The sequence below is a fragment of the Salvelinus alpinus genome, chromosome 24 (genome assembly GCF_045679555.1).
Source record: "Salvelinus alpinus chromosome 24, SLU_Salpinus.1, whole genome shotgun sequence".
Classification (NCBI taxonomy): domain Eukaryota; kingdom Metazoa; phylum Chordata; class Actinopteri; order Salmoniformes; family Salmonidae; genus Salvelinus; species Salvelinus alpinus.
Window position 1 is genome coordinate 12,258,870 of NC_092109.1, and position 12,427 is coordinate 12,271,296.

At 44.0% G+C, this 12,427-nt stretch overlaps 1 protein-coding gene across 2 annotated transcripts; it reads right to left on the minus strand.

Annotated features, from left to right (window-relative positions):
- Window positions 1–1,011: 1,011 nt before the first annotated feature.
- LOC139552165 (angiogenic factor with G patch and FHA domains 1-like) lies at window positions 1,012–11,980 on the minus strand. 2 transcript variants are annotated; one of them, XM_071363611.1, is made up of 16 exons: window positions 11,861–11,980; window positions 11,713–11,774; window positions 8,682–8,911; window positions 8,462–8,561; window positions 8,080–8,315; window positions 7,758–7,892; window positions 7,481–7,681; window positions 6,153–6,573; window positions 5,847–5,958; window positions 5,164–5,215; window positions 3,338–3,439; window positions 3,089–3,260; window positions 2,829–2,908; window positions 2,373–2,500; window positions 2,122–2,221; window positions 1,012–1,902 (listed from the first exon to the last, which is right to left on the minus strand). In XM_071363611.1, the coding sequence occupies exons 3-16, from the start codon at window positions 8,901–8,903 to the stop codon at window positions 1,687–1,689; spliced, it is 2,277 nt and encodes a 758-aa protein (XP_071219712.1). In that variant the 5' UTR covers window positions 8,904–8,911; window positions 11,713–11,774; window positions 11,861–11,980; the 3' UTR covers window positions 1,012–1,686. The 2 variants fall into 2 exon arrangements, with proteins under 2 accessions (XP_071219712.1, XP_071219711.1); XM_071363610.1 differs by having other exon boundaries at window positions 11,713–11,922.
- Window positions 11,981–12,427: the final 447 nt, after the last annotated feature.

Consider the following 12,427-nt stretch of genomic DNA (forward strand, 5'->3'; position numbering starts at 1 on the left):
TCAAGTAAAATACAGGCCTACAACAATGACATCTCTTGTACTGCAGACAAAATCAAAGCAACATTTATTAGGCATGATTGTACAGTTGATAGATTCCGCAGGCAGCCCACAAACAAACAGTTGCTTTACAAGGAGGTTCTTTAGCATCTTAATTTTTTACAATTTAAAATACATTACCCAATTCTGCTTCCGCCCTTAGGCCATTCGTGACACTGCACAGTTCTAAAGGGACTGCGCCGTTCTAAAGGGAGACTGCACCGTTCTAAAGGGACTGCGCCGTTCTAAAGGGAGACTGCGCCGTTCTAAAGGGAGACTGCACCGTTCTAAAGGGAGACTGCGCCGTTCTAAAGGGAGACTGCGCCGTTCTAAAGGGAGACTGCGCCGTTCTAAAGGGAGACTGCGCCGTTCTAAAGGGACTGCGCCGTTCTAAAGGGAGACTGCGCCGTTCTAAAGGGACTGCGCCGTTCTAAAGGGAGACTGCGCCGTTCTAAAGGGAGACTGCGCCGTTCTAAAGGGAGACTGCGCCGTTCTAAAGGGAGACTGCGCCGTTCTAAAGGGAGACTGCGCCGTTCTAAAGGGAGACTGCGCCGTTCTAAAGGGAGACTGCGCCGTTCTAAAGGGAGACTGCGCCGTTCTAAAGGGAGACTGCGCCGTTCTAAAGGGAGACTGCGCCGTTCTAAAGGGAGACTGCGCCGTTCTAAAGGGAGACTGCGCCGTTCTAAAGGGAGACTGCGCCGTTCTAAAGGGAGACTGCGCCGTTCTAAAGGGAGACTGCGCCGTTCTAAAGGGAGACTGCGCCGTTCTAAAGGGAGACTGCGCCGTTCTAAAGGGAGACTGCGCCGTTCTAAAGGGACTGCGCCGTTCTAAAGGGAGACTGCGCCGTTCTAAAGGGAGACTGCGCCGTTCTAAAGGGAGACTGCGCCGTTCTAAAGGGAGACTGCACCGTTCTAAAGGGAGACTGCACCGTTCTAAAGGGAGACTGCGCCGTTCTAAAGGGAGACTGCACCGTTCTAAAGGGAGACTGCGCCGTTCTAAAGGGAGACTGCGCCGTTCTAAAGGGAGACTGCGCCGTTCTAAAGGGAGACTGCGCCGTTCTAAAGGGAGACTGCACCGTTCTAAAGGGAGACTGCACCGTTCTAAAGGGAGACTGCACCGTTCTAAAGGGAGACTGCACCGTTCTAAAGGGAGACTGCACCGTTCTAAAGGGAGACTGCGCCGTTCTAAAGGGAGACTGCGCCGTTCTAAAGGGAGACTGCGCCGTTCTAAAGGGAGACTGCACCGTTCTAAAGGGAGACTGCACCGTTCTAAAGGGAGACTGCACCGTTCTAAAGGGAGACTGCACCGTTCTAAAAGGAGACTGCACCGTTCTAAAAGGAGACTGCACCGTTCTAAAGGGAGACTGCACCGTTCTAAAAGGAGACTGCACCGTTCTAAAAGAAGACTGCACCGTTCTAAAAGAAGACTGCAAATATGGAGATATCCCACTTTAGTGCAAGTTGGAATAACATCTAAGTGAGTACCAGCACCATTCTCATTCCAAGAAGTGGATTCAGCCAGTAAATATATTGGAACTAGGCCACCCTGTGTGTCTGTGTCCAGTCAACTACTCACTTCACCATGGTGGATTGGGTGACCGGCCTTTCTGAGATACAGACTAGAACTGTTGAGAAACATTGGCCTAGGATGTCATTCAGTCACTTCTCCTTTAACCCAGGGTTTGGTCACCGGGCCCTGCTCCTTCTTGACTGTGGGTGTATCTGGCTGGCAGGTGTCATTAAACCGCTCTCTGGCCTTCTCCCAGTTCCTCTGGGTCTTGTTCTTGCTCAGAGACCCAGCCTCGTCCACCGACACAGCAGCTCCCGCCCCAAGACCTGACTGTGACTTCCGGATCTTCAGCTGGATCTATATGGGAAAACCAGAATAGTGGGGGAAAATCTGATCAGATGTGTGAGCAAAGTGGGAAAGAACTGGGATGAAACCAGACAAATTAACTGGAGGATATTGGTCTGAGGTTTGGTCAATTTAAATATAGCCATTTATGAATTCCTAGTTAAAATAGGAAAAAAATCACTTCTCTGAAAGCAGGAAAATCCTAATAGAAAGGGAAAATGTTAAGATTACCGGGTCTTTCATTCCGGCTCCATCTTTGCCCAGGCCTTCTCCTTTCTTCCAGCCCATCTTCTCCAGCATCTTCCTTCCCTTGTTGACTTCACTGATCTCACTGGACCAGGAGGGAAACAGGGGCACATTGCAACGACTCAGAGTCAACCTCATAACTAGTAATTACCACATCCTGGTCTTTCTACTTACACACACATTATGTGTACACACACACACTTGCCATCAACTGAACCAATCAGATTACCACGTACACGTGTACGGAGGCGGGTGCGTCGTCACGTTGGAAGGCTCCCTCGCTGCCCACGGTCTGACGACGAGACTCGGCCCTGTCAACATACCTGGGGTTCCTCAGGGCTTTGGTCTCCTCATACTCATTGCTCTGTTGGGACAGAGGGAGACACTTACTAAACAGTTATATACACACACACAGTAATATCATTCTAACTGCTGTAGGACTGCTCAGTCTCTTGCAACGTACATGTCAACAAGATGTGAGACGAGCAAAAACAGAACAGTTTAATTGGATGAAAACCTCTGTCAGATAACATCTTTGTACTGTATACGCAGAGAAGGCAGGGCAGGATCTGATTGGCAAGGACATTTTCAACAAAGGATTACCAATGGGAATTATTCATCACTGATTAACATAACAGCAGAATGGGACAACAGATGAAGTTGTAGTGGTGGTGAATGAACCAGTCGCTTACCTTCAGGCCATATTTGACCTTCATCTGTTTCAGTTCTTTCTGTCTGAGCAGCTCCTTGTCCTCTTTGGTTGGAGCCGGACCTGAGGAACGCCACACCCGGAAAGTTATAAACTGGGCTGTAGCATTAGTTACGCTAATAATCATGCTGTGTGGGGCATGGGTAGCTAGGTGTGTGAACATCGCATCAGGCTTATACAGACAACATACAGAGATGGATGCAACACATTTATTTACGCAAATTCATCAGCTGTGTTCTGCACCTGTCTGTACCGGCTGGTTTCTCTGGTGTTTGCCGAGGTGAGCCATGACCTGTCCAGGTTCACAGCCGTCACAGGTGTCTGTCCCAGAGTGGATGTGGAAGGACAGAACAGTCTCTCCCATCTTCACTTCATCCCCATGGGTCAGAGGGCAAGGGTCACACTTAGCTTTGGGCTGAGGGCAGTGAAAACAATACTGTTACTACCTCAATTTCGAACCAAGGTGTGTGTGTGTGTGTGTGTCTGACCCACCTGTAGGATTCGGTTGCCATTGAGGACAGTTCCGTTCTGGCTTCCCTGGTCCACTAGCATGTAGCACTGTTGGTCCTGGTCAAAGTACACCTCTGCGTGAAACTGGGATTGACATTGACATCAAAACAAAGAAATAACACATGGAATCTTGTAGTAACCAAAAAAGTGTTAAAAAAAAAGATTATTCAAAGTGGCCACCCTCTGCCTTGACAGCTTTGCACACTCTTGGCATTCTCTCAACCCACTTCATGAGTGAGTCACCTGGAATGCATTTCAATTAACAGGTGTGCCTTGTTAAAAGTACATTTGTGGAATTTCTTTCCTTCTCAACATGTTTGAGCCAATCAGTTGTGTTGTGACAAGGTAGGGTTGGTATACAGAAGATAGCCCTACTTGGCAAAAGACCAAGCTCATATTATGGCAAGAACAGCTCAAATAAGCAAAGCGAAATGACAGTCCATCATTACTTTAAGACATGAAGGTCAGTCAATGCAGAACATTTCAAGAACTTTGAAAGTTTCTTCAAGTATAGTCGCAAAAACCATCAAGCGCTATGATGAAACTGGCTCTCATCAGGACCGCCACAGGAAAGGAAGACCCAGAGTTACCTCTGCTGCAGAGGATAAGTTCATTAGAGTTACCTGTACCTCAAATTACAGTCCAAATAAATGCTTCAGAGTTCAAGTAACAGACATCTCAACATCAACTGTTCAGAGGAGACTGCGTGAATCAGGCCTTCATGGTCAAATTGCTGCAAAGAAACCACTACTAAAGGATACGATTTGCATGGGCAAAGAAACATGAACAATGGACATTAGACCGGTGGTAATCTGTCCTTTGGTTTGATGAGTCTAAATCTGAGATTTTTGGTAGGTGAACGGATGATAGGTGAACGGATGATCTCTGCATGCGTGATTCCCACTGTGAAGCATGGAGGTGTGATGGTGCTTTGCTGGTGACATAGTTGGTGACTTATTTAGAATTCAAGGCACACTTAACTAGCATGGCTACCACAGCATTCTGCAGCGACACGCCATCCCATCTGGTTTGCGCTTAGTGGGACTACCATTTGTTTTTCAACAGGACAATGACCCAAAACATACCTCTAGGCGGTGTAAGGGCTATTTGACCAAGGAGAGTGATGGAGTGCTGTATCAGATGACCTGGCCTCCACAATCGGGTGGCGCAGCGGTCTAAGGCACTGCATCTCAGTGCTAGAGGCGTCACTACAGAACCTGGTTTGAACCCAAGCTGTATCACAACCGGCTTTGATCTGGAGTCCCCTAGGGCGGTGCACAATTGGCCCAGGGTCGTCCGGGTTAGGGAAGGGTTTGGCCTGGGTAGGCCGTCATTGTAAAATAAGAATTTGTTCTTAACTGACGTGCCTAGTTAAATAAAATACATATATATATATATTTTTAATCCCTTTGGGTTGAGTTGGACCGCAGAGTGAAGGAAAAGCAGCCAACAAGTGCTCAGCATATGGGAACTCCTTCAAGACTGTTTGAAAAGCATTCCTCATGAAGCTGGTTGAGAGAATGCCAAGAGTGTGCAAAGGGTGGCTACTTTGAAGAATCTCAAATATAAAATATATTTAGATTTGTTTAACACTTTTCTGGTTACTACATGTGTATTATTTCAAAGTTTTGATGTCTTCACTACTTTTCTACAATGTAGAAAAACCCTGGAATGAGTAGGTGTCCAAACCTTTGACTGGTACTATATATAGAACCCATCAATACCATTCACATCTAATTTGAAGCCCTGCAGATTTCCTGTAATGCATGTAGCAGAATCAAACAAATCAATGAAATATGTTGCCATACCTTACTGACTCCCATTTCAGATAATCTGATGGCATGGTTCATATCCTTTTCCCTGAAAATATAGAATTATGTTAAAACAGTACTGCAAAATGCCACAGGTAGTTTCAACTTCAATTTCAGAAGTGTTGATCTGAGCTCTCATCTCCCCCTTGTGATGAAATTGATGAACTGACCACTATGGGCCCATTCAATCAAAAGAATTGGGAGAATCCCAACTAGTTTTGTTTGCCTCCTCTTCTCCGTCCTCGCCTCTTTTTTGAAAAAGGTCAAAGGTTAACCGAGGAGCGGAGGAAACTCTGAAAAAAACGAGACTCCTTCTCCACTCGCGGGTCATCAGGCAAATGACGTTTACAGTGGTGGAATCTCAAACTAAATGTGTAAAGTGATAAAAACTCTTAGATTAAAGGATAAGTGGCATATCGTTTTTAAATGTGTGCATGCTTTTCTACCTCGAGAGAACACCTATTTCAAAGTGGGTGTGACGTATTTCAAAACACTATCCTCTGTCAAAGTAGGTAATCGAGAAGCGGATCAGACTCCATCGTTCGCCTACTAACGAATTGACACTCTCCTCGACCACTTAACAGTTTCTGTGTCACGGAGGAGAGAAGACGGAGGAGTTGAGGAGAGGACAGACTTTTTCCCAATTGAGAATCTCCCAGAGACTGTAGTGCTGTACTGACCTGCCAATGGTGGCTGGAGAGTCAGCTGTGATGATGAAGAGTGTTCCTGTCTGTAACACAGGAGATCTGACCACTGTCACCCTCACACAGGGCGGCCACACCTCCTCAGCAACTAGGGACAGAACGTGCACACAATATCACATACCCATGACAATTAAACTGAGCAAGATTTTAACTACAGGAAACATTGAGGAAGACCGATGAACAAATATCAGGTGGTGTAAGACTTTTAACACAAAGTGAAAGCTATAGTGAGAAAAAGTTGACAGACTGAATAACTCTAAACGGTGTCCCTCCTCTCCTCACCTTCCTGACTCTCCATCTCTGACTCGGAGCTGTCTTTGGTGGGAGGAGGGGGGGAAGAGGAGGAGGAAGAGGTAGACTTCCATTCTCCCTCCGACTCGGTGATCTCCCCCTCTTCAGGCTCGCTGTTCCCACGCAAGCCATCACGCCCCGACGCAGCTGCCTCCTCCTTGCTGCCCCGTCTGTCCGACTTAGCTTTCTTCCTCCTTGAGCTGCTCGCATCATCAGAGCGCGACCAGTCATTCCTCTTCTTCCTCTTCAGCGAGCGTTCAGCGCTCTTCGCCCGGCGAGTCTTTGAAGAGCTTTTCTTCTGTGGAGGAGTGTCTGGAGTGACAGACCGCCCCCTCTGCCTGCGCGAGGCCACTCCCCTCTTGGGGATTCGCCGCTCGATCCACTCCTCAAACTCGAGCTCCTTTACAAGGCACTGTGAGCAGACATGCAACCAATCAGAAGGGAGGATTCACCTGAAGCATCTCCAGAGAACTAAATTGGTGGATACGGGACACAAGAGGCTTTCTAGGAATTTGGACAGTGGGCTCCGCATCGGAACCTCCCTGCATTGTTTAGGGATAATATTTGGATATATGGGTCTCCATTTTCAAAGACAGTAGGCCTATACCGCATTCACAGTCAATTCATTGACTCAAGCTGCAACACAATGAAAGTGATCCTCAAAAACATCCTCTTGACCAGACCAAGCAGCCACATCCCTGAGCTCTGAAACATGCCCTTTCGTTGCACTAGAGCGGTGTAGCTATACATCATGTCTGCATGGGGTCTTTCTGCTGTTAAAGAACAGTTTGATGTGAGGAGTGTAAAAAGTGTATCTCTACGAGAAACTGAGTTCCAGAAATAGGAAATCTTCCATGTTAGTCAGTGAGTAAATCACGTCTTCTACCTACGACCAGAGGAATAGCATTCAGTCAACTAAATGGCAGCGAGCAATAGCTAAAAGTCTGTACCTGACGAAAATGTAGTAGACTGCAGGATAAATAACCAAGGCTACAGCTACAGAAATTCTAAAACCACTCCTGCAAATATTTGAAAACTGAGACCACATAGATCAGAGTTGAAATGAATCTTAAAGAAGTCCATTACAATCACTAAACTTCTGAAGGTGAGATGCCTCAGGAGCCTCATGTCTCAGGCCAGCCAATGAGCACAAATCAAAAACAGTAGGGATAACAGGTCAGTTTTACACAACAATGAGAAATATGTAGCTAGTTAAAACAATTACCCCTTCTTAATCATTATTTAAAAGGAACATAAATCCAGAATTTGCTGTAATTCTCCTGTAGTGCTTCTGCTTTATCTCCAGAATAGTCACCTACCTTATCATCCTGACGAGAGGATTTCTCTGGAACTTTCTTCCACTTCCTGCCTTTCTTGTCCAGGCTCCTTTTCTCCTGGCTGGTCTCTGAGACAGGCTGTACAGTAGGGACCTCTATCCTGGAGTGGAACTGGTACTTGCCACTCTCTGCATCGTAGTAGTAGTACATCCCTGTGTTGTTATCATAGTACAACTGACTGGCCTAGGTGAGGGAGAAAGTGACGCAATTAAAAAGACTGTTACATAATGGCATAGTAATGGCGTGTGTGGTTTAGTACCGAGTCGTAGTAGAAGCCAGTGCTGTGGTCGTAGTACATCCCGGTGGTCTCATCAAACACAAAGCCAGTCTGTGTCATGGCCTGCTCAGCAGTGGCTCTCAGCATGTCAGCTATAGAGCCTGCATCCACCTCTTGCTGGAACAAACACAAGTAAAGAAAGTAAAGTTCCCAACCCGTTTTTTGCACTGTCATCAACCTAAAACCTTTATTTCTTGTGCCCCACCAAATAGATTGTGGTCCTGTAGTAGGGAAATGAGCACTTTAAATAAAGATTATTTTTGGAAGACAAGAGACCTCACTGTCCTGTGAACTCCAAACTCACCTCTGGTTGAGCAGCAGCAATACCACCCTCTACAGACACCTCTGTAACCGTCGCTGTGGCTGTGCCTGTCATTGTATCTGTAATCATATATGTAGCGGTGTCATTGGTTGATTCTGCAGCTGTCATCTCTGAGGCATCAGTGGCTTCCTGCCCCTCTGCTATCACAATTCCCTCGGTGTCTGTTGCCACACCATCACCGTGGTAGTAGCCTCCTCCATAGTAGTAGTTGTAATAATCTGGAAATCACACAGACAAGGGTCAACGTATCTGTATATGTGAGTGGAGCAACATAAAAACCAACTAAATCATTCACAAACTGCTGGTCCTGGGAAATAATCATGTGTTCATTTTACAACCATCCAAACACAATATGATTGCTCACCAGTTTCTGACCAGGTATATTCTGCTGTCTGTGTCTCAGCTTCAGCTTTGTCTCTCGCCTTCGCCTTCCGTTCATGAATCTCTGTACTCAGCCTGTCGACCTATTATATCAAATCACGGGCAACCAGAAAAAACGATAAGCGTCACTTGTAAATTCGCTTATTTGTGCATTTCAGAGACTTGTTCAATGATGGCAAGATTGTTCTTAGCAGCTAGCCTACCTGTTTCCTCAAGTCTTCATTGTAGCCTTCTGTGTTCTTCTGAAGCCTCTCAGACTTGCTCAGTTGTTTCTGTAATGTGGTCAGTTGTTTCTGTAATGTGGTCAGTTCTTTTCTGCAGTTTTTCAGTTGTTTCTGTAGCGACTCTACTTTCTGGCGAAGCTCAGCCACCTCAGACTCCGACCCATCCTCTCCTCCACTCGCCTCCTCTCCATTTGTCGCCATACTCCCAGCTGGAAATGACACACAGGGCCACAACATGTAAAGTGAATGTTGAAGAAAAAAAATAAAAGTAATCCGAATTGACCTGACCATGCGCAAAACCATGTACGTTAGGTGTGAGCGCCACACACAGACCCAGGGTGTAGGGTAAGTTTACCTATAAGCCACACAAAATCTAAGTTTAGACATTTCTATAATATAGTGCCCTAATTTTTGTATGAAAAGTGGAGATAAAATGAAAGATGAATCTCTCGTGAATTTTTATGACTTTACTTACAAAATGTTTTAATAAGATATTTAAATATTTGATAAAACAAGTGAAAAGTCCAGACTGGGCTTAAATGGGTACCGAGTGTATCCTTTAAGCCCAGCGGGGGTTCCAAATAAGCCCACCTCTAAAATAATCCATTTGAATTATATCAATCACACCTAAAGTTCTTAAAAATAAACAGATCCATACTATTCATCATGAAAGTAGCACTCATAACAGGGGTGTGTCCAATAGTATCCACAGAGATCAAATATGGACTTAGGCCTTTGTTCTTGCCAACCAATACACACTTGATTCAACTAATCAACTTATTATAGACTTCAATCAAGACATGATTAGTTGAATCAGGTGTGCTATTGCTTGGTTAGAACACAACCCTGCACCCACACTGGCCCTCTGTCGATAAGAAGCAATGCTCAAAAGACCATAACACACACACAACGTTCAATAAATTATCTGAAAGCTGAATTACATTTGCTGTACTGCTATTCATGTTAATGAGTCCCAACTTGTCTTCCTTAAGCCTATCTGAAGACAGTTTCAAATCTCCCTCTACTGTGCATTACAAAATGTAGAGGTGGTGAACGAAAAAAAAATGGAAATCACCTGGATGAATGAAGGACAACAATATGACAATGCCCCCACCCAAAAGTGCATGAGTGGTAGCCCAATAGTCATCTTCTTGTTCCTCATTTGATTGCATTTTTTGTCAACCACTTGTAGGTCTTCTATCCCTGATATCCCTCAACCCTGGTCATCTTCTTCTCTCTCTGCATCAATGACTACCTGTCCACTCAAAACATCTTGAAAAGTGTAGAGAAGTTTCTAATCTTGGTAAAGGCACCATGGCTAGCTGCATAACTGTAGTTTTAAATCAACAAATCTGAGCAAAAAACATTTATACTGAACAAAAATATAAACGCAACATGTAAAGTGTTGATCCCATGTTTCATGAGCTGAATTTATAATGTCAAATCCTGCATGTTTTTTTTTCAAGTCTAATGGAATGTAGGTTTACATTGCACACAAACAAATTGAGAGAACATTGGCCACAGATGTCTCAAGTTGAGGGAGTGTGCAATTGGCATCCAACTGGCCTCACAACCGCAGACCACGTGTAACCACGCCAGCTCAGGACAGCCACATCCAGCTTCTTCACCTGTGGGATCGTCTGAGACCAGCCACCTGGACAGCTGATGAAACTGAGGCGCATTTCTGTTTGTAACAAAGCCCTTTTGTGGGGGAAAAACTCATTCTAATTGGCTGGGCCTGGCTCCCCAGTGGGTGGGCCTATACCCTCCCAGGCTCACCCATGTCTGTGCCCCTGCCCAGTCATGTGAAATCTATAAATTAAATTGACTAATTTCCTTATATGTACTGTACCTCAGTAAAACTGTTGAAATTGTTGCATGTTGTGTCTATATTTTTGTTCAGTATATTTATGCTCATGTTCATTGAATATTAGGGATATCTACACACTATCTCCATGTGTTTCAATGCCACATGGGCTTAATAGGAGCATACTGGGTTTAATTGGAACAACAGTGATTTATGGTGAAAAATAATGACTAGCAAAGCCTACTCATTAAATATTTAGAAAACCAATGGTTTGGGGTATAAATATACACTATAGACTACAATATTATGCAACGTTAGTATTGATCATCTTGAACAATATTTATTTATTGTAATTTACATTCTGTATTTACAAAAATGGCATCTATGTATAACAATGTAAGGTTAATTTCACAGTAAAATGAGGCAAAATGCATTAAATTATGTGAATGGCCAAAATCTATGATCTTGTAGTTCACCAAGTTAGGTTGCTACTGTGTGAATGTGACATGCAGGCACAACTGACAGCATAAATTATTTGTATTTGTAAATAGCAAATAATGCACATAAAATATGCTATCATGTGCATATACCAGCACATTAATCTCTTAATTTGACATAAGATATGATTACTTATCTGAGAAAGTACAAAAATATCTGGAAAATGTGTTAATCCAATGGTCGCCTCAACGTTTTTTTGCAACTTTGAAATTGTCCACTAGTGGGAATTTACACATAACTGTCAATAACTTCATAATAAAACATGAGATTGGTTTAGAATTTAAAAAACTGTTATGGATATTTGTATTTTTTTATTTAAATGGGAGTGGTTTTACTATAATAGGTATGTTTACTCTAATCATTACGCCGATTCTGTTGCAACATGTTTTGAAACTGTTTACTCCAAACGGAAACGCAAACAAGTGTTTCTATTCGACAAACTCAGGTAGGTCCCTTCCCGTTTCGTTTATAACGTTTGCTTCCGTTTGGTTCTTAAACGTTAAACGGTTTCCGTAATGAATATACGTATGCATTTTGAAAAGCCTGTTTAATTAATTGTTTCATGTATATATTTCGTCTCAAATGTCCAAGGACGAACCAAGTGGATAACCAGTAGAGTACAGTTTAAATGAGTGTTTGCGCCTTCATTCATTGATATGGTTAAACTGCCTAACGTTAGTTAGCTAGCTAGCTGTAAGGTCTTACCGATTCGTTTGTATTCCTCGCTTGGACGCTCGCCCTCGTTTCTCTCCGCCGAGAATATCAACCTGAAAGTTGAACATAAACATCTTGTAACCACCCTGCATTGCTGACACATCCGACCACATGTTTTGTTGATAATAAAGAGAGTTACAATTGGTACAGTTGATGTGTTTACAATCCACTTCGACCATGGCCTCTATTTTTTCTACATATTACGTCACTCTTTCTTCTTCTACGGTACAACATCACACCGTTGGCAGAGGGCGCCACCTGTGGTTTGGAATTAGAATAGGCTAAATATTTGGAAATAACTGATTATCTCTGGTTGAATAAAAATACACAGGTATCTCAGAGGTTTGTGCTATAAAAAAAATCGAATAAAAACTGATACTATCGATTATCAATCAAAACGTTCTGTTACACCTCACACTCAATGTCAACAAAACAAAGGAGATGATCGTGGACTTCAGGAAACAGCAGAGGGAGCAGCCTTCTATCCACATTGACGGGACAGTAGTGGAGAAGGTGGAAAGTTTTAAGTTCCTCGGCGTACACATCACGGACAAACTTAAATGGTCCACACAGACAGCGTGGTGAAGAACCTCAGGAGGCTGAAGAAATTCAGCTTGTCACCAAAAACACTCACAAGCTTTTACAGATGCACAATCGAGAGCATCCTGTCGGGCTGTATTACCGCCTGGTATGGCAACTGCTCTGC

Bases quoted from the DNA above. Each gene is read 5' to 3' on its own strand.
- LOC139552165 (XM_071363610.1), bottom strand. From the start codon at position 11,824: ATGTGTCAGCAATGCAGGGTGGTTACAAGATGTTTATGTTCAACTTTC. The intron at 8,562-8,681 runs GTAGGCTAGCTG...TTGATATAATAG, and splicing joins ATGAAGACTTGAGGAAACAG to GTCGACAGGCTGAGTACAGA. The intron at 2,222-2,372 runs GTACGTGGTAAT...CTCCTGGTCCAG, and splicing joins GCACCCGCCTCCGTACACGT to TGAGATCAGTGAAGTCAACA.